A 21,646-nucleotide genomic window follows, 5' to 3' on the forward strand; every position below is an offset into this window, starting at 1 on the left:
AAAAATTCAGGCGAGAATAAAATAACCTTCTATTTCTGTGTGTTCTAACTCAGATTGCTCAATGATGATAGCATTTGTAGCGATTATTTTAGTTTGGGACACAACTTCTGAGTCTTACCTTTATAATGAAACCAGAATCTTCCATATTCTCCAAACGGTTCAAGAACAGCATTCAATATAGATTTTGGATACGTCTTGGATTAGGATTTTAGGTGAATTAGGGTTAGGTAAGTAATTTTTGGAACATGCTAATTTATTTAAAAGTTATGGATTGATGTTGTATTTGTTGTGTTACACATGGGTTGATGGTAGATTCATTCATTGTGATTTTTCTTTTTTCGAATAACAAATGGAAGTAAAACAATCATTCATTGGACAGTGTTGCACTCTGATAATACTACAGTGCTTCCCCGGAGACTTAACCAACTGAGATTATAAGTCTTAATTAGATACAGCGTGCCTGCACAAGAGAGTATTTCTTTAGCCCCAGTCACCTAATTGCATTGTTACACTGCAGCACAGATCAAATTACCTAAACTTAAGTGAGGCTGGAGAATAACTTTATAGCCTTGCCAGAATTGACAACGCGTGTGCATTATAACATAAACAACAATTCGACCTCTACCAAGATAAAGCATCAACAGTGCACAGCGCAAGCTTTAACAACAACCGCTCTTAAGAGTATGTTACCATAGCAACTGGGACAGTGTGTCAATGTGTATTTGGGATGCTATTAGAATTGTGAATTGTTTTAAAAGTTTTGCAAATGTCACATTTTCAGTCCAGCTGGGAATGAATACAAAACTCGCTTGATAAGGTGTAATATGTTAGACTATTGGGATATGTCACCTCGTATACATCGTCATTATTGTACGAGTTCTTCATTTATACCCTTTTAAATGTTTCAGTCATTTATATTTCCTTTACTTGTTTAATTGAGTATTCGCAATTGATGCACTTCATGATTATTCGTGTATTTGAATGAAATTATTTACATTTTAATATATTTACTTGACTTCTTGACAAATCCATTCGTTCAGTTGTTTTTCAGTCCCGACATTGTTTTAAGTGATGTTTTTCAGGGGTGTTTTTAGTTTGCAGTTAGGAAAAGGCGTTTATCGGTATTTGCGAAACTGTTTAGGCAAAGGGCTGTTGTGAAGTAGGGATTCTTCTGCTACCTCTAAAGTTTTGTTTTCGTCATGGCTGCCCTCCTAGTATAAAAGTAATTGTCAAACCTTTTAACGGCACACTCATGAATCCTAGAAGCTATTGTCCTGTAGCTCCATTGTGCCCAGAATGATCCGTTAAAATAAAACTTTAAAGAGACCGCTTATCTCCGTCTTAGCTGCTCTTGTTTTTCCTGTCTCACAACCTTCTTCAGATTCAGATTCAGATTCAGATATACTTTATTGTCATTCGTGTACACATGTATACAGAACGAAATGTCGATACATCTGACCCGCACAGTTTCCTTGAGCGTCAGCCGGGATAGATGAGTTTAACCATGTCTTCGTCAGAATCATAGCACAGCAGTTCGTCATCTCGCGGTTCGATGTTAGTTCCAGTTATAAATGGTCCAGTTTATTGTCCAGAGAGCGAACGTTGGAGAGGAAAATGGATGGGAGAGGTGTTTTGAAGGCTTTAGCCTTTAGCCTAGCGGTTAGCCCGGCCCGACAACCTCGCTTCCTCCTCCGGTCACACCGCTCTCTTGCCACTCTGCTCTGCTGCTTTGTAGGCCGCTGGGTCTTTTTGACGTAGCAGTCCGTGGCTAAATAAACACTCCTGAGTGGTCATAGCACCGAGCGCTTGATTTCTGGATGATCGCATATCCAGCTAAAAAACTGCGATCATATATTAATCTGCGGTTTGAGTTGAATTTGTTCGCCGTCAAAACTGAGTCGAACTACTATATTCTATGAATGTATTTAATTGACAGCTGTGTGGAGTTTGCATGTACTCCCCATGCTTGCGTGGGTTTCTTCTAGGCAATTTGGTTTCCTTCATTCCAAAAACGTTAATTGGCCGGTTCAAATTGTCCCTAGGTGTGAATGAGTGAGTGAGTTGTCTCTCTCTGTGTGCCCTGCGACTGGCTGGCAACCAGTTTAGGGTGTAACCTGCCCACTGCCCAAACATGACTGGGATTGGCTCCAGCACCCCCGCGACCCTACTGAGGATAAGTGGTGCAGAAAATGGATGGCTGGAAGTTGCTTTGGTGTTTACAATGCATTAAAGGCCAACCTATATGACACTAAGTATTACAGCCTATTTGGTCGGTTATAAAAACACTGAAATGAAATGAAAATGAAATGATCTGCATTTATATAGCGCTTTTCAAGTCAATGACTTCCCAAAGCGCTTTACATTGTGCTTCACATTTCCCAATAGCGGCCGTGATGTGTGCAGCCATGTAAGGCTGCTAACCTGCTTATCGGGGGTAATTGGGGGTTCAATGTCTTACCCAAGGACACTTCGACATGTAACACGGACAAGCCGGGATTCGAATTGGGATCCCTTAATCCTAAAACGATCGCTCTACCTCCTGAGCTACTGCCGCCCCAACTGGTAATGAGATTCTATCAGTAAAGACTGATTAGTATTGTTTATTGTCACAGCAGATTTCTTTAATTTTCCCCAAGATATGAAAAGAGATTGAAGGCATTTCACCCAATTTCAGCTGACTGTGGCATGGTCCGCCACACAGGACACAACTCATCTGCATGAAATACGAATTGAAACTATTGTGATGCAAATTGTAGCACACTGTGCACTGCCTGCCCATGAATGCATCCGTCAGGTAGAAAAGTCAAGCACCGAAAACTAGCAGCACCATCGAACAGAGTAACTCACTTATATGGTTTAGTTATACATTAAAAGAGACTGTGTGTATTATTTAGTGTATAACCAAAAATACATCATGTCATATACACTTGCATGTTTAATATACTCATAAGTGGAGAAAATTGTATCTGTTTTACACAACATGAGCCTCAACAAGAGGGAGCTGACATAATTTTTTCGTCATCTTGCTTTTATGGGTGACTCCAAAAACACTTATTTTTTTTTATTATCATGTTTTTCTTTCCCCTTTCTTCTTTTTGAATTTCTTATTTTCTTCTGCTTTTTTTTCTTTTTTTTTCTTCTCCATCCTGTTTTTTCTTTTTGTCTGTGTTTTCCTTTTGTCTTTGTTTATTAGTATCTTCCTTTTTATTCTCTTCTTTTTTTTTTTTTTTCCTCTTTTTGCAAAAACCTGGGCAATAATGAGAAAAAAATATGATACATTTTTGTCCCTTTGAGTCACCTTAGTTTGAATGTTTCCCCTTGCTTTTTGGTTGCACTACAGAATACAGCAACTGTCACTTTAAATACAAAAACTGAAATTTGTATAATCAGATTTATTATTAAATATGTATTTGCTTTATTTGATTTAGCTACATAGAAACAAGTATTAATAGTACAGGTAAATGTGTCCAGGTATGTACAATAATTATTGGTCCGATTTTTATCGCAAAATATGACGTCAGAGTTAGCAGCGTGATAGGGTTAAAACATCTCATAACTAACCAATTGACACCAGGCTTTAATATTCAATCGGCTAACACTACTTGTTAAAAAAAGTCTAAGCAATTATGTTTCTCCTACCCCAAAAACAGCCTGTAGAGGGGTGGACGCTGCCAGGATGTACTTGCCCAAGACACACATATGTTTTATGTTGACAATATCTGTGTATTATTTGTTATTGCAACATCCATTGCAGCCTGGTCACCCTGGAAGAGGGATTATTTCATTTTCCTCATGTTGAGGTTTTAAAGTTTTTCCTTGCCCTCATGTAGGTTTTAGATCATGGGATGGTGTCATAGTAGTTTGTGGTTTGCAAAATTCTGTGGTCTGTGCAGCCCTTTGAGACTCCTTGTGATGAAGGGCTATACAAATTAGCGTGACTTGACTTAAGTAATTTTCCCGCATTTTTCAGTCATCATCAAATGTTTAAATGTTTCTGTTTCTAAATAATAAAGTACAGTAGTCCTAAATCAGGAGAAAATAATTAGCTGTTGCCATGGTTACTCTGGCAATTGTGAGCTCAATCGGTATGCTTTATGGTCTTTTTCGGTATCTGGACGCCTCAAGCATGGTAACTGTTTTATCTGCAGAGCGCCTGCACAGAAAGCCTGACTACGTATGTCTTTTTTGTTCCTCCAAACGTTGCCGTTTTCCACACGCTTTAAACTGAGAAGGGATCGGACAGTATGCCGAGGTGTTCTTTACAATGATTCGCTGCAAATATCTTCCCATATTTGGTGATTTAATTTGCCCTCAAGATAATAAAAAGTATTAGCTGTTAAGCGCAAATATATCCGCCAATGCAGGGCTGCCCTTTCAATCTGAGAGAGGGCATATATAATAGATGAGAAATAAAGAGGTCTGGTTATCCAATTTCCAACAATTGGAAAAAAGATCAGACGGCTCAGAGAGTATATTAGATTTTAAAAAAACAACAACTGCAAAATCTATCCATGCTTCCACTAATTATCCCTAATATTCCTACTTGTTGTCCATACACTCATTTCGCTATGATTGTAGTACTTAAAACTGTCTTACAATTACACAATGTGACGTCCAAAGTCAAAAGTCAAATGCTGTTAAATTGTGGCTTCAACCCAAAGGTTCTTGAAATGGAAAGGTCGGGAATACACACACTTCACTTGACCGCAGGATTAACTCGGCATGTGTGCCTTTTTCGAGTGTTTCAGTATCTGGATAGAGATGATTGCCAGCAGTCTTGTGGGTGACCGAAAAGCAAGGTCTTTTTAGCTTCTCCCCTGAAAAATATATACATATATCTTTGCTACTTATAGGAGGTAAACAAACATATAAATCAAGTCATGATCCTGATTGATCAAATCATGATATTCTAGTGGGTGGATTCTAATAAACTGTATCCCCTCTAGTACTGATACCAAAACCCAATGCCAACTTTATTTAAAGTATCGGTACTTGCAATGGTAGCTGATGATAGTAATGGCAGCAGTATTGTGTCCATTTGACATTAAGGTACCTAAAATTAACAAAATGGAGAATAACAAATATATAAATCAAGTCTTGATCTTGACTAATCAAATCCTGATATTCCAGTGGGTGGCTTCTATTAGACCGTATCCCCTCTAGGGAGGGGCAAGTACTGATACCGAAACCCGATGCCAACCATATTTAAAGTATCGGTACTCGCAATGGTAGATGATGATAGTATTGGCAGAAGTATTGTGGCCATCAGGTAACTAAAATGAACCGAATGGAGAATCACCATTGAGTAAATGCAGCTTTAAGGAAAATAATTTGAAGGTATTTATTTTTAAAGTCCGAGTCATTTTTGCCAGATGAAACACAATTTTATGTACTAATGGTAGTGGTGAGATTTGAGCAGTAGTATCAGTTTGAAAATAAATAATACAGTCTGCTTAGTTTTAATTCATGTGACACAATACAAGTTTATAATTGACGTGGTAGGATCTAGATCTTACATACTACTACTACTTGAGTAGATTAAGTCATTCAGTTTCCGCAAAATTTAAATGGAGATATGGAACTGAATGTGAAATTTGATTTATTATTTCAGTCTTGTCGGTTTAATTGTTAGTCTATGATCAAATCAAAAAAGAATTACTGTGCCTTTTTAAAGTTTTAAAGCATTTTAGAGTTTCAAACTTTGGCTTTGGCTTCATATTGGGGTTTTAGAGCATTCTGACTTCATATTTGGGTTTTAAACGTTTTTTTAGGTTTCCAGCTTGGAGTTCCAAATAGTTTTGGCATTAAAGGGTTTTAAAGCGTTTGGGGTATTCCAAACAAGGGATTCAAGCAAGAGTTTTGTCTCTATATTGAAGTTTTAAAACATATTCAAACTATGATTTTAAAGAATGGTTTCGACTTTGTATAAGATTTTAAACTATGTTCAGGGTTTCAAACTAGTGTTTCCAACCAGAGATTTGGCTCCAAATTAGAGTTTAAAGCATTTTAGGGGTTCAAACCTGGGTTTGGTAAACACTGTTTTTAGTCACTGAATGTGTCATTTGTTTGATAAAAAAAGAAAGAAAAAACACTCAAAATTGGATAAAAGGCTAAAGGTAAACAAAATATGGGTAATCCAGCTGCAGCAGACCTTGAGGACAAAAGCTTCAATTGATGCTGATTAGTTCGTAAGTATCGACTTAACTGCTGCCATTGCAGCATTACTGGCCTGGGCCCTTGGGAGTGAGCACTCAACCATTCACAGAAACAAATAGTAGCACAGGAAAGACATCATGTAAGCTGCACAATTAGCAGTGAAGGCAGGTTGAATCGGTTATTTAGCAGCTGTCCAGTAAATGCATGTTTTTTTTTATCAGAAAGCTACAACCATCAGCCCATAAATCTTTAAATATATAGACAACATGTGTAACAAGCGGAGATTGAGAGTGGTGTGCCACGGAGCGAGTAATTGCATGGTGAGAGTCCTATTAGTTCCCAAAAATGATAAACACGATAATGGGACCATGCAATATAATAGAAAAGTGACAGTTCTATGAATGTGGTTTGGTTTTAGAGTGCACCTTGTTAATTTCGGAGCTGATTGTAATCCTTATTGCTAAGATTGCTTCTTGCCTGATCAGAATTTTTTTCAGGGAAGCATTGTCCTTCTCTATTGCATGTTATATATCACACCAGATGGTGCACTCGAGCATCTGATGACAGTAGTTGATTGCTGAATGCAAATTTGCACTTTTAAGGGCAACCACTTGAGGAAAAATGTTGCCTTTTCTATAGTGCCTAGGAAAGAAAAACAGCTCTGATAGGAAAGGAGGTTTTCTAGGATCACTTAATCAAGTAAGATTTCACTGTCACCATGCCAACTTTTGTGCCGCGGTTATGCGTGAAACAGCTAATCAATCAATTGGAAACGAGTGGATCATCAAATAAATTGGAAACTGTTTTTGTATATGATCATTTTCGTAGTGTATTATAATATATAGTGTAGGTTACTAATGGAGGGTGAATGATAAAGCATAAGTCAAGGTTCTCAGATCCCTTAACTGCCTGGGTTGACAAGGATTAAAATTGAAAAACAAAGCTACAATTTTGGAGTTGACATTCTTTTCCAAATTTGGCCTGCCTGAGAACAGAAAGTCTGGATCCGGCCGACCTTAGTTTTAGAGTTTAAAGATAATAAGAATTTGAGAATGTTTTTTCACTCCTCATCTCAAAGTCAATGGGCTCAACTGTATTCAGCAAGGCCAATTGCGAACACCATATGAAACATTCCTGATATGTCAATCTTTTCTAACGGTCTTACATTTCAAACCTAAACATTTGAGGCCAGGGCAGTAAACAACATCCACTACGAAACCTGCAAATAAACAATAGTATATGAGTCATTCCGCCAATGCGCACAGTCGCTGCAAAACAGAATCACCCATGACGCAGTAGATGAGAGAAAGACAGGCAAAAGGGGAATTGCGGTCCTTCTTTGGGAGACAAAGGGAAAAGAACAGATAGGGCCTTTGGGCTCAAACTGCTGAATCACCATGTCTTAACGCATCACTTCACCACTTCCTGAACCCGCAGCAGCATCAGCCCCTTTCTCTGGAGTGGCTCGTAGTGCGACTGCCATGATGAAAAGCACCAAGAGGCAGTGAGGAGGTAAGTCGGAGGCACGTTGGGCGTGACAGGACATAAAAAAGGGCATTTTCCTGGACTACCGCCATATTCTGTTAATCATCTACCTTCCCCCAACGCTATAATCACCTTGAACGTCCCTGGATGCTGTATTTTGCGTCACCCGTCGACCAGACCGGCTTGCAATGTGTTACGTAACCCCTACGTGAACACAACTGAACACACACATCCCTGCACCATCCTGCTATATTTTCGAAGCGTGTGCACAATATGCTAGCTTCAAAACACAGTCGATATTTAATTTTCTATGAGACGGAGTGTGTTATAGCTAATTGCTGTGAAGAATATTTGGACTATTGGTTTTTGTTAACTGCGAGCTTAATTTTCTTCTGCAACACGGAATGAATACCAATATGTGTCCGTCGAATAAGGCTGTAAAATATTTAACAATGTATTCCTTTTGTTGTTATGTACTTTGATAGATTGCCTGGAGTACTTTGCTCACCTTGCCTAAAAGCTTTTTTCCCTAAGTGGTAAAATTAAAGCCAAGAATGTCAGAAAAGTGTTGGTACAATTCAGATTCTCCCTGCAGGCTGTTAAATCACTGGGCTAACCTTTTCAAACTTTGAGAGGGGATTAAATGTAAGTCACTACAGGCAAAAGGTGTCTGCCAAGTGAATAAAATAGCCTGCAATATTTAACGGTAGTACCAAGGAGGAGGGCAAGGGGGACTTAAAATAAAGTCAGTGATTACTGCTAGTCATAACTGATGATAAATTGCTATCAATAGTTTATTTTCAATTGATTGCAAGAAATATGCAAATTGGAGTTCTCGATAAGGCTGTTTGGAAACCCTCTTTACTATCGTTTTAAAACGTTTCCCGCAGAGACCTTAAACCCTGAATTTTTTTTCCCCAAACGCGCATTTTCTCTGTGCATAATCTCCAAGTGTCAACAGGGGAAGGCATTAAGCTTTGACTTATATAAGGGCAAATGATATAGATGCGCTTCCACAGCGGAGTAAACATTATCACAATATTTAGTTCGGTTAAAAAATAAAACTGACCATATTACCAATGAAAATGTGCGCCGAAATCTGCCAAATTTAGTGTAATGGCTATTTGAAGACTGGTTAGCAATAAAGTCCCAGGTTTTGTGTTGGTTTTCTCTGTGTACTCACATTTCTGAAACATGGCAAGTCTAAATCGACCTAAGCTATGGTTGTGAGCATGAGTGTTTTTGAAACTCTTTATGCCCTGCGATTGACTGTTGACCAGTTCAAGGTTTACTGCATAAAGACAGATAGGATAGATAGGCTCAAGCACATCCACGACACGGATGAAGAAAATCGATGAAAGGACGGCTTAGCTATAAGGTGGATCAGCTTGGTTCTATGAAAAAAACATACAAATTGATCAAATGGATCGATAATTCAAAACACAAATGCATTAGAAGGTTGATCTATTTTCCCAGAACTGTTTATCCCTTCCAGACTTGCTGATATGAAAAATCCTTGTTTTCCCTCTTTTTGTTGCTTTTCCATTTTGAGAAATCAGTTGTGACTTTGTCAAGGTGTTCATAAAACTTATTTTCAACCTTTTTCCAAAACAGAAGCTGAGGAGTGACTTCATTGCCATCTGACAGAGCGCCTTCCTTTAAGCAAAGCAAAAAGTACAATACAGAGTACTGTTTCCTGGTTTTAAAGGGCAGGTCAACCCAAAAAGGTTTAGAGTAATATGTTGTTGATGACCCAAGTAGTTTGCATTGTGGTACATCTACTTACAAACATATCTGTCAACAACATTTCTAGGCAAGGGCTTTTTGAAAAAAAAAAAACATACAAAGAAATTCCAGATTATAAAGGAAAAAATGCTTTCGCAACGTCCTTGTATTCAATTGGCTAGGAGGGACTTTTTTCTCTATGATTTTAAAATCCCATCACCCTATGACGGTTTTCATTCAATGTTTTTTCTAACTTTAAGCGTACCTAAGGTTGACTCTGTCGTTTCGAAAAAGAGGTCTGCTCGTAAGGATCAGAGGGATGGGTTATTACTCCTGTAAATATTACCATTCCTTTGCCCGAACTACCATTTTGGTTTCCATAGTTGTCGATCAGCCACAAAGGTTGGCAAACATTTTTGAGTCTATGATTTACTGTTCTTAGTTTTGTCTGTCAATGTATGCTCAGAGCGGCGTGGCGACTGCGTGGTTAGCACGCAGCTCCACGGTGCAGAAGTTCAGGTTTTGGGTCCAGCCCACGATGCAGAGGTTCAGGGTTCAAGTCCAGCTACTGCAGCTTCTCCATGTGGAGTTTGCATGTTCTCCCCATCCCTGCGTGGGTTTCCTCCCACATTCCCAAATACATGCATGTCAGGTTAATTGGCATGTCCAAATTGTCTCTAGGTGTGAATGAGTGAGTGCGTTGTCCATCTCTGTGTGCCTTGCGACTGGCTGGTATCCAGTTCAGGGTGCCCTCTGCCCACGGTCCGAGGATGACTGGGATGGGCTCCAGCACCCTCGCGACCCTACTGAGGATAAGCGGTGCAGTCAATGCATGGGTGTATGCTCAGTATTACTATAATTTATGGAAAATCGAGTCTGACTCTTGGAGCGTCTCGGAATAGATTAGGTCATTAGTAGGGTAAAACTTTCTACTTAAGAAATTTTCCATTTACTGCTTTTGTAAGTAGAGGTTAGAGTTTGGGCTAGGGTTAGGGTTATGATGATTTTTTTTTCCTATTTGAAGACAGGCAGCCATTCTTTTCCATGTCCGAAGGCTTAAAAAATATTTGTTCAGGTCATGTATAACAACCAACCACAGCTCAGTTTCATAATACAGCTACAGGGGCCAGGAAATGAAACGATGGTCAGCAGGATATATTCTCATATGGATGACACCAAGTCTCTTAGACAAGAAAAACAAAAGGTACCTAGCGAGAAATCTTCTTTTAATAGAAAAATTATATGCAAGTAGGTGGCTAAAATAATAAATAATTAATCACGAGATGGGGTTCTAGCACAGCTTGTTGTATTGGAAGTTAAGAGCCTTGAAAGCCCTGAGTAGCTCTTCGCCGAGCAGAAAATCAATAATACTAGAAGAATGTCTTTAGGATTTATGTGGTCGAAGCAAACCTAAGATTAAAATAGCATTTATGATCATGCGGAACCTTCTAAATCAAAATTGTAATTTTCTGACGTCTAATTGAATAGATAACGAAACTAATTACAATTGGCACAAAGGGATGCAGAATGTCAACAAGTCATTAATGATTTTCAACGTGTCCACAACTGCAGTAGCGTGATTAAAAACGCCATGAATCAACGCGTTGTGTGCATTTTTAGGGAGACTGCATTATGTTGAGCTGTGCATTTAAATGTGACGCTTTCACGGATGCAGTCTGCAGCGTCGTCTCATATTCGGTCATCAACGCATCACGGGAGGCCGCCGTCCAATCATATGCCGCCAAAACACTCACAGCAAGAGTCGCAGGATGAACATACTGCAGGGCTGCTATTCACATTCAAGCCAGCACTTGAATTAAACATGCAGTCACACGCGTGCATGTAATGTTGGAGATTGTACAGTTTAAGGGCAGCTAATAGCATTACCGTAACGTTGAAAAAGACTACTCTTCCAGCTCTTTGCTTGTTCCTCATGACATAATCTGATTTTCTTGACAGTTTTCAAACACACACTCCACCAATTTCGTTTTTCAAGACAACGGGAATGGCAGGGTTTCAACAACTTACATTTTTTGGGGGGTAAAACATTCAACTGCCAATTACCATATTTTCCAAACAAAAAAAGCACACGCACAAAAACTCAAATTGGCCAGAAATTTGAAAGTGCGCCTTATAATCTGGTGCGTCACACATATTGGAAAATACAGTAGATACAAATAGAAAGGCATGGCTAAGGTTAAATGATCTTGCATATGGTTACTGTTTTGTGTTTGAGAAACATGTAAAGTGATCTTGAAGCGCCACCTTGTGGTTTACATGTTTATTAATCGTTGCTAAAAGGTAAAAAGAAGAAAAGGGCAGAACTTGGAACATTTAAACCCTCATTGCAAATCCTCTTTTATTGTAGCTTAGGACAACAATTGTTCATAAGTTTTAAACATATTGTAATTTCTTGAATGAAGATTTTTGTAATTTCATGTACAGAATGAGGTACTCTTGTTTGAATTTTTGTTAGCATGTCTTAGCGTGGATTAGAATGTTTCTGTATAGGGAAAAAGCTAGCGGGACATTTTTGTACTTTGTTTTATGGCACCCTATAAGGGTAATGGTAGAGGTCCTTGCCTGAAAAAATAGCAACTAAGGAAAAAAGTCTCATCATTCGGGACGTTGATCACGAGCTGTCAAGCTAACAAAAAAGGGGATTAAGGCGAGCACAGTAACCATTTATGAATGAATTAATTTGCATGGTAAAAACAAGATGTCATAATGTTGATTTATGTCTTATGAAAATCATTGTTTTATTTCAAATAAGCCTTTAAGAGAGGCGCGAACGCCTTTCTCACTTTCTTTTATCAGCTCTCTCTTCTACTAGCACTCCTTCTGCCCAGAAGACTTCCAAGAGGTGGTGACGCAAACCGGGAATAAGACGGCCCATGGTTCTCTCTGTCCCTGTTGTCCGGATTAGAACAGCAGCAAGATCAGGTCCAAAAGGGAGAACAACTTTTTTTTTTAGCTTTCTGTGAGGCCATGGGCGGTCTTACACACACACCCCTCCCCCGAGGGGTCCATTTGTCCTCATAGGTACGCAAGAAAATATATCCCAACAAACTGTCTTAAGTGCTGGGTGTTAATATCATTCTGACACGCTATGAAATAATTCCTGATCATTCGACCTCTTCCTCGCTAACTCAGCAAGTTCTTGTGTCGACAATGTCCATTTTTCTTCCCTTTATCTTTCGTCAATAATCCAAAACTAAAATACAATATGTTTAGAATATTGCTTCTTTCATGACAAACGACACTAAACGTGAAAAAGAGGCTTTTTTTGGAACTAATTTGTGTGGGAAACCGTGAGCAGCACCTTGTGGCTCAATCGGTAACCACCAAATTTGATTCTGAACCAAACAAAAAAATAAATAGCAATTTTCTCTTCAACAGAATACCCCTTTAGTGAGTCTAGCCCTGAGTAGTGTACAGCTAATTACTTCCCCATCCAAACCCCTAAAAAGTATAAATGATGTGAATTAATGTATTCAGGGCATTAATTATTTGCGGGAAATCCTCAAACAAGTGAGTTTTAAAATCCGATTCAATGACAAAAGCAATTTAGTTATCCGCATTCTAGTGGTTTACATCCCCACTATGAGATGTCAACCAACCAACACAGTGGTTGTCTTTAATTAGCGGCAAGGGACCAGCAGTTACCAGTGAGGCTGTTGTGGGGAAGGAAAATTAAATTGACTGCATATTCATCATAACAAAATAACTTTTCAATTGTTAAAATAGGCCAATGACGGTGTAGCAGTGTATTTGTTTGATATAGGCATTCTTTCAGAGACAACGTGGTAATGATTAGAGGGGTAACTGATCAAAATTTCACGATTGATCACAGATCTCCATAAAGCGACAGATCTGCTGATCTTGACTTTTGCTGATAGCTATTTTTAACAACCTTTCCATTCTTCTTTTATAAACACTGAACTAAATTGGCAAAACTATCAAATGGTTGCTTTTTGACGTATGAAGTTGTTTTTAATTGCACCATTTCCCGATGCACCTAAAACTTAAGACAGTCGACCCACACTACCATGGAAATATTGCATATGTAAAAGCTGCCCTACTTACGAACGAGATAGGTTCCAGAAGATCATTCGTAAGCTGAATTTGTTCGTAAATTGCTTCAGTCCTGTACTTTGTATGGAATGTATGTTTAAGGATTGTATAAGTACCCTGTGTTGTTTTGTACTAAAACATAGACATTTGATAAAATAATATGCTCTATAAAAATAACTTTAATTTACTTTTGGAAGAGGAACTTCAAGAGTTCCTCCTTACGTGGTAGAAAGTGGGCGAAAAAAAAGCAATCCAACCATTTTCTCAACCGCATCAAGCTTTCTTATTCCACTTTCATTTAAAAAAAAAACGGCTCACCTTTCCTTAATACCAATCATATTGAATGGATGCACGAGATATGGGACTATAAGAATGTGGAATGCCTCCCACAGCGCCACACACCGGTAGTGGCGGAAAGAAGCACTACAGTACTGTCCTCTCCTCGGAAAAAGGTGCACACAATACAAAATCTAACTTACAGCAATGTCCGGATATCTTTCAACATCCCGAAAAAAATGTTCGTATCTACCGTTTTTCGTAAATCGAATGTTCCTAAATAGGGTAATTATTTTCTACTTTTATTTTTTGTATAACCTGTTTATCTTTGAGTGCCACACCTAATCTTGTAAACAATGTTAACTAAATTGTTATCAATGACAATAAAGACAACTCTAATTCTAAATCCAGGGGGATAAATCTGCTGACGGATAAATAGGTGCAATCTGACTTCCTCGGTATGTCCGGCTACTGCTTGACACCTACTACCTTTAACTTTCGTCTAAAGTAGACGAGGATAAGCTCCAGCGTGTAAAGAAAATGGATAAAATGGTGATGGTGGTTATTTCTAATACATTTTAAAGCTCATATGTTTTTAGCTTGACTATTATGCCTCAAGCGTTCTATTTAACGTGTTCACATCACATTGTGTTAGCCTATTTGGGAGGCAACATCCTGTGGAATTAATGTGGAATAGAGGGAACAAGTCTAGTTCTGATACCCAAAGCTGCTGAGACAATAATGTTCAAATGGTGAGGAAAAGGAGTGAGAAGGTTCACACTCAACACTTATTTCACCTACATTGTTATTTTGAAAGATGTACTTCACACATTACACAAGACACAGGGTGGTGCTATAACATACTAATTTGTCTGATTGTAGAATCAAAAGTGGAAGCAGTTTAGGCTATAGTCCCCTGAAATGGTGCAGATAGAAAAGGCGGCTTGTTGCTAGACCTTCTGTTACGACAGCAATGGGACTATTTGGTTTGATTTCTGCGTAAAAGAGACCATGATTACCTGAGCCACTCAGCTTGTAGCTCCAAATCTATCACAATCAGAGGATATTGTTATGTCAGGAATTGTGTATTGTGCTCTAGTAGATGCCTCCAGGAAATTTTAGTAACCTGGCCTGTGCGAGGTGTTATTAACAAATGGTCAAAGCATAAAACTGATCATTCGCAAAAGAAGATATCGGCATCATCCATCAAATCACAGGACAATAATAGAATAACAGGACTATCTCGAAAACATCAATATCGAATAACAAGGTGTACTGGACAACCCAGGTATTTTTTTATGTGATTTGAAGAGCCACTAAGCGACCAGGGACTTGGCAATGTTATTACACATGACATCGTCAGAAGTGATGTTTTATTCAGCGCTTAGGTTACATGCCCCCGTCTATGACAGCAAGTGATTTATGGGTTGTAAGCATAGGGATAATAACCTGTTAGGGATAAAACACTTACTCACAGCTCTCTGACACACAAGCTGGCAAAAGCACTAAACATGTGACCCCCTTAGAGAAAAGCTCATCTGCAAGCCTTTTTCTATTATGAGAGCAAAATAGAGCACAAATGAAATTGCCAGTCACATCCACATGGTCTTTAATAGCTGAGAATTGCTGTCAGAACCTAGTTAATTGTGTTTTTTCTAATATGATTAGATTAGCTTTGAAGAGCATGACAGGAAGACTTACCTACCATGCCTGAGGTCACTTACCACTCATGTTGCAGCTCATCAATGACCAGAAGGATCTTAAACTTCTTGGAAAGGGAGGGAGATGGTGCTGACTGCTCCACAAAGCCAGCAGCAGAAGCTGCTGTTTGCTTGACTGCATTGGTGATAGAGCTGAAGGAGCTGAAGAACCCAGAGGAACCGCCAGTTGTGGCCTGGGTTGGTTGTGGCTGCTGTTGAGCCTGCTGGGACAGGCGACGCTCTTGAGGAGCTGGGGAGCCTACAGGGGCTTGGGTCGGAGATTGGGCAGGGGCCTGGGGGGCAGTGGGACCCGGGACCTGGGACGGGGATGGGGCAGTCGGGGCAGGGGGCACCGGTTGTTCTGGCCTCTGGAGGTCAGACATGTAGCCGTTGGGCAGGTTGGACATGAAGCTGCTGTCAGAGAGGCGACGTCGTAGGAAGTTCATGGTGGCGGTGGGAATCCCAATTCCTTCTTTGGGTTAGCGGTCAGAAGAAAAATACGAGCAGGCAAAGAGAGGTCACGGCAAATCGGAGCGGCGAGGATCCAAAGTTGACTGGCGAATGACAGAGAGCATATGGAGCAATGGATGGAGGCGATAAACGCAGCCCTGCTCCAGTCTTTGGGAGATTGCTCTCCGCGCTGTTGTTCTTCCTGCTGGTCTCCTCACAAATGCATGCGAGAGGTGTGGTGTCGCCTCCTGTGGGTGTGATGCTGCTGCTTTTCCGCCCTGAAACTGTGGATGCCTCCTCCTGACCCCCTACAAGCCGAATGAAGGGATGATGCTCGCTTGGCGTAAAGCGCCCCCTCCCCATGCGCTCACTCCACTTCTTGCCCCTCCTCCTCCTACATCATACACGATTCGTTTGTATGTGTGCGTGTGCGCTCTGTTTTGCGTTTCGTGCTGCAGCCCGGTCGTGCAGTGTGCTGTGTGCAACCATGAGAAGGGATTTCCTCCTTTGCGTGCCATACCTCTCTAAAAAATGTAAATGCCTCTCCACTCCCTTCCTGATTTTTGAAACATCATCTTTTACTCATATTTCATATCACATTTATTATTTACAATGGCAGCAAAACCTACTGTATTTTCTAGCTCCATATGATATTGCATCTTTTGTTTTTCTGTATCATCACTGGCAGAGTCAATGCATCACTCGCAGCACATGTGAACGATCAAAAAGATGGGAAATCGTTGCCTTGCAGCAGCTATTTATTGTAGTGTCCCTTTCAGTCCAAAACAAACACCTCTATCGCTCCCTGCGCTATGCTCTCAGTTTTATTTTCTCAGCATCAGAACAATGGGAGCTGAAAAGGTCCCAAATTTGGCAGGCAAAATGTCTGGGTATACAAGAAATCGCAATCGGCAAATGTCAAGATCAGCAGGTCTGACTTTTAAAGAGATTGGTGAAAAACTGTAAAATAACATGTAACCTGGGTGCAGCTTAGAGATCAGAATGGAGTTGAACGTAGTTCTCTCCTGTGTCGGCCATTGTTAGGTAGCTTTTTATAGCAACGAAATAAATATTGGAACCACCGGGAACAGACATGGTGCTCTGTTGGTTATTTAAGAGTGAGTGGAGCTACTTCTCAGATCTGAATCTTCTGAGCGGTTTGCAAAAATTGTCAATGAGCTATTTGCAGGTTTGGTTGGATTGAATAAAATCACATTGAACAAACTGTCAAGAACCAGAACAGGATCAGGACCCAGTTGCGTAACGTTTCTCACAGTTTTATTGGGAAAAAGGGAAAGGAGTGCACACACGATCTGGAGATCGCTGGTCGCAGGGAGTAGGTTGCTCATACGCGGAAGTGGGACTTCCGTGGCGAGCGATGGCGATGTCTGGAACGGAAAAAAGTCAAAAGCCAGGAAAGCAGAGTACACGTGGTCGAGAACAAAAACGGATCGTTATTCGGGGCGGGAGAACAGACGTGGTCGAGATCAAAACAGGTCGTAACGGGAGACAAACAGGTGTAAAAAAAAGGCGAAAAAGGACTTGCCGTGTAAAAACAGAGATTCGCAGACGGACTGACCAAAGGGGATTGATAGGACAGAGTTTAAATCCTGACAGGGAGCCAATCCGTCAACAAGCTGCAGCTGGCGCCACACGAGCAGGGCCAATTGGGCGCCATGGCAACCGTGACACACAGGCGGGGCCAATAGGTTGCCAGGGCAACCGTGCCACTAACACAAGGCAGAGAGGCTTGTAGGTACTGTATATGAGGGTGCTAACATCCAAAACGCTAAATATATAAATGTGGATTGAAGTCCGTGTATGACTGTTGAGGAAGATTTTTTTTAATTTATTTTCATTTTGTTTGGTTTCGGGGAGGATTTAGTGGAGATGTTTCTCTTGCACAATTATTCTTTGGAACAGCATGTTGAGCTGAAAATTATTGTATAAAAAGTAAGTAAGAAAAAAAAAAAATTATTTAATTTAAAGTTAGATCAAGGCTACAATAGTCTGCAGATGAAAATAGCCTATTTCATATTTACTTACATATTTACTTTAAAAAATGAAAGCTGAGATTGTTATATTAATAATGATATTCATTAAATAACGGCAAAGAAATACAGTAATACAAATAAACCTCAAAATATACTGATGCACAACATGCATCCAACCATAGTGTAAAGGATAGTGCCTGAATGCAACAGAGACATGTCTTTTGTGTTTTTGTCATTTGTGGGAGCAACAGTAATTGACGAAATTGCATTCGCTTGTTATCGTTCCTCTGGGATTAAAGGAAACTTCAGTGACCTGACATTGAGACGGAAAGACAACTGTAGCATTTTGATAGATAACTTCCATTGCTTGTCATGATTACTCATTACACTCACCTGTGCCTGCTTGTTTGGCGCCTGCTGCTGCTGGTTACCTGATTGGTTCCCTGTCCTATTTAAGCTCAGTCCTTTCACTCGCCTGTTGTCAGTCAGCAAACAAGGCAAGCATTTTGACTCTGACTCCCGTCTGTCCCGTTTTTGTCATCCGTTTTCCACTCGTCCGTCCCTGATTTCCCCGTTTGTTTCCTGCTGCGACCCGTTTTTTGACCCCGACCACGTTTTGATCTCCCGTCCCGGCTGCCAACCCGGTTTTTGACCCCGACTACGTTCTGATCTGCCATCCCGGCTAACGACCTGTTTTTCCGTCTAACTACGCTACGTTCTTTCGCTCCGGAAGATCCACTTCCGCATTCAGAACACGCTCCGATCCTGTGAGCGGCTTGCTTCCCGCGTCCAGCAAGCATCGGATCGCTGGTGCTGACTTTCCTCTTTATTTCAATAAACTTGTGAGTAACGTTACGTATCTGGGTCCTCCTTCTGTTCTGGTCTTGACATTGCTGTTCACTCCGAATGTATAAATTGAAGACTTGATTTGTGGGGGGGGGGAAGTTGAAGTATTTTGAATATGTTGTAAACATTAAATAAAGTATCATCAAACCTCCCCTTTTGCTTTGTTATGTATTCTATGAATAATGTTGGCAAGAACATGGTGTAATTTCTCTCGAAGGCGGTCATATATGTTTCCAGACAACATTGCATTATTTTGGATTTAGTGTGCAAACATCGAGGAAAAAAGTGCTCACAGTTTTTTTCGGTGTCGCCATAAAAAAAAAAAAAAAAAGTATAAGCCGTGCCTTATATAAAGCCGCAGAGTTTAAAATTCAGCAAAAAAGTATAGCTTATAGTAATAGCTGTAGTCCGGAATTTCGTAACACTGTGTATCTCCCCTAAATTTGTCCATCTGTGTCATTGTTTCTTTCTCTTGTGTCAGCCAATCAGCTCCCTCGGCCTCTCGTCTCGTGTTGTTTTATTGTTACGCCAGTCGCCGTGTGTGTTCAGTTCCTCGCTTTGTTTCTGTCTTTGTCAGATTGATTCCAATGTCCCGGTCAGCCTCCCCCCATGTCTGTGTCCCCATTTGATTTGTGCATGTGAGTTGATTCATTACATTGTTCCCTTTTTTTAAATTTTTTTTTAATCAAAACATCTTTTAGTACACCCATTACCTCATGTTCCTGCTTCCCTGCACCTGGGTACCCATCTCCCCTGGTGTCTTGACACGTCCTGTGTTTTGTTAAAGGGACAGCGTGTATTATTGGACCACTATATGTCGTTTTATAGAGTAGTGTAACTGAAAACAAGTGCTATAACATAGAAGGATGAATTAAAACTACAGAGATTCAAGGCTAGGTTCAAGCTGCAGGATAATTAGATTTTTTTGCAAAAATGTGACTTGTATGCGTTTTCTTCAATTTCTTTATTAAGTGACTATTTGAAAGCATTTTTAGGGTGTTGGCTTCAATGCGAGTATATACGGTAATTTGTAACTTGATAGTTATTTTCAGACCAACGCGCTACATTTGGGTGTCAGTAATCTGGGGCGTAACGTAATTATTTTGTAAATGGATTAGTATTATTGTTATTATTATATTAATGTAATAAAAGAATAATTATAAATGTCACAAATTGTTAATGTCATTATTGTTGTCTGAATGATACCGTGTTTAGTGATAACTTGTCACTGACCAGGAGCGGAGACGGGACCTGATTGCGTTCGTTTTACTCAGCTTTATTTAGAAGGAGGAAAAGACTTGCACCCACGATCCGATGATCGTCGGTCACGGGTAGCAGATAGCTGGGAACACGGAAGTGGAACTTCCGTGTCGAGCAAAGGCAGTGTTGAGAACGAGAAAAAAACAGGTGGAACACGGTCGGCAACAGGAATCAGACGGAAAACAGGGCAGGACAGAGTCAGGGAGTCACAAAAGCTTGCCTAGCATGTAGCGTAGGTTTGCAGATGATCCGACAAATGAGTCTCAAAGGGCTGCACAGACCAATATTATTGCAAACTACAGACCATCATATCACCATCCCCTGATCTAAAACCTACATGAGGGAAAGGAAAAACTCAAAAACTTCAACATGAGGAAATAGAAGAAACCTTGAGAAGGGACCGCACATGAGGTAATCCCCCTTTAAAGGATGACCAGGCTGCAACGGATGTTGCAATAACAGACAATACACAGATATTGTTAACAGGAAATATAGGTAATTTAAGCCTAGATTTAAACAGTTCCACTGAGGTTGCAGACCAAATCTCAGAGGGCAGAGCATTCCACAATATAGGGGCCCAAATGAAGAACGCACTCAAACCTGCAGTTCTCCCCTTGGCTCTTGGAGTAACTAGTAACTGTAACTAATTATTTTTTTCAGTCAAGCGCCCATAACTGCTTCTCAGTTAAGCAAGCATGTGCGGGTCTGCGAATTCAAGGGAGAACACACCCTCCCGTTTGCTGTTCGTTGATGCGTGAGGGCACTGCAGTGAGTCACCGAGCCTGTCGTGTGAACTGAAACGACATTTTCTAAGCTCCTCCTGCCCTACATGTTTCATGACACACATACATAGAACATTTCCAAACAATTGTTATATAATGATCAACGCAAGCAGGCAAAATCAGCAGTTGGCAGACAAAGCAAAACATGGCCTAAATTTAGACTGGATGCACAAAAAAGCTTAAGCTCGTGCTTAGTTGTGGTGATGAAAATGTATTATAATAGTCATAGACACCAAAAATGAGCGTATTGAATTGAGTGTACAAATCAAGTCAAGTCAAAATTGTTTGTATAGCCCTTAATCACAAGATGTCTCAAAGGACCGTACAGGATTACAATTACACTATCGCCTGATCTTAAACCAACATGCAGGCAAGGAAAAAGTCAAAACGGCACGAGGAGAATAAGAATCCTTGAGAAGTGGTAATCCTCCTTCCAGGATGACCAGGTTGCAATAGATTTAGCGTCGGGTAACAGTACACAAAACATAATGAACAACAATTGTCAGGACCAGAACGGAAACAGGACCCAATTGCGTTACGTTTCTCACAAGTTTTATTAAAGAAAAGAGGAAGGGCTGCCCCCAGATTCCGGTGTTCGCTAGGCGCGGGAAGCAAGTATATATATATATATATATATATATATATATATATAATTTATTTATTTTAGATTTTTTTTTTGTTACTTGTACACACTCACGTCTGTGGAAGACTTAATCTGGACTTTAACTACACCAACATATATATTAACATCAATAATTAATCACTCATTTTGTGATTCCCGCAACTGAGTCGTGGGGTTATATTAGTTTTCATAAAGTCCTTCAGGATCCATTTCAAAATCATGGACACATTTGAATACATATGGAGCATTTTAAGACAAGGTCCTTAAGGGGTTTTA

At 40.0% G+C, this 21,646-nt stretch overlaps 1 protein-coding gene across 2 annotated transcripts in view; it reads right to left on the reverse strand.

Annotated features, from left to right (window-relative positions):
- syn2b (synapsin IIb) overlaps window positions 1-16,192 on the reverse strand; it is a 117,653-nt gene extending 101,461 nt beyond the window's left edge. For both annotated transcript variants that reach the window (XM_088338080.1, XM_088338079.1), the window contains exon 1: window positions 15,441-16,192. In XM_088338080.1, the coding sequence (XP_088194206.1) occupies window positions 15,441-15,862 (422 nt within the window). In that variant the 5' untranslated portion in view covers window positions 15,863-16,192. The remainder of the gene's footprint in view (window positions 1-15,440) is intronic.
- Window positions 16,193-21,646: the final 5,454 nt, after the last annotated feature.

This window comes from Urocampus carinirostris, chromosome 6, assembly GCF_059441175.1.
Source record: "Urocampus carinirostris isolate Australia breed hairy pipefish chromosome 6, RoL_Ucar_1.0, whole genome shotgun sequence".
Taxonomy (NCBI): domain Eukaryota; kingdom Metazoa; phylum Chordata; class Actinopteri; order Syngnathiformes; family Syngnathidae; genus Urocampus; species Urocampus carinirostris.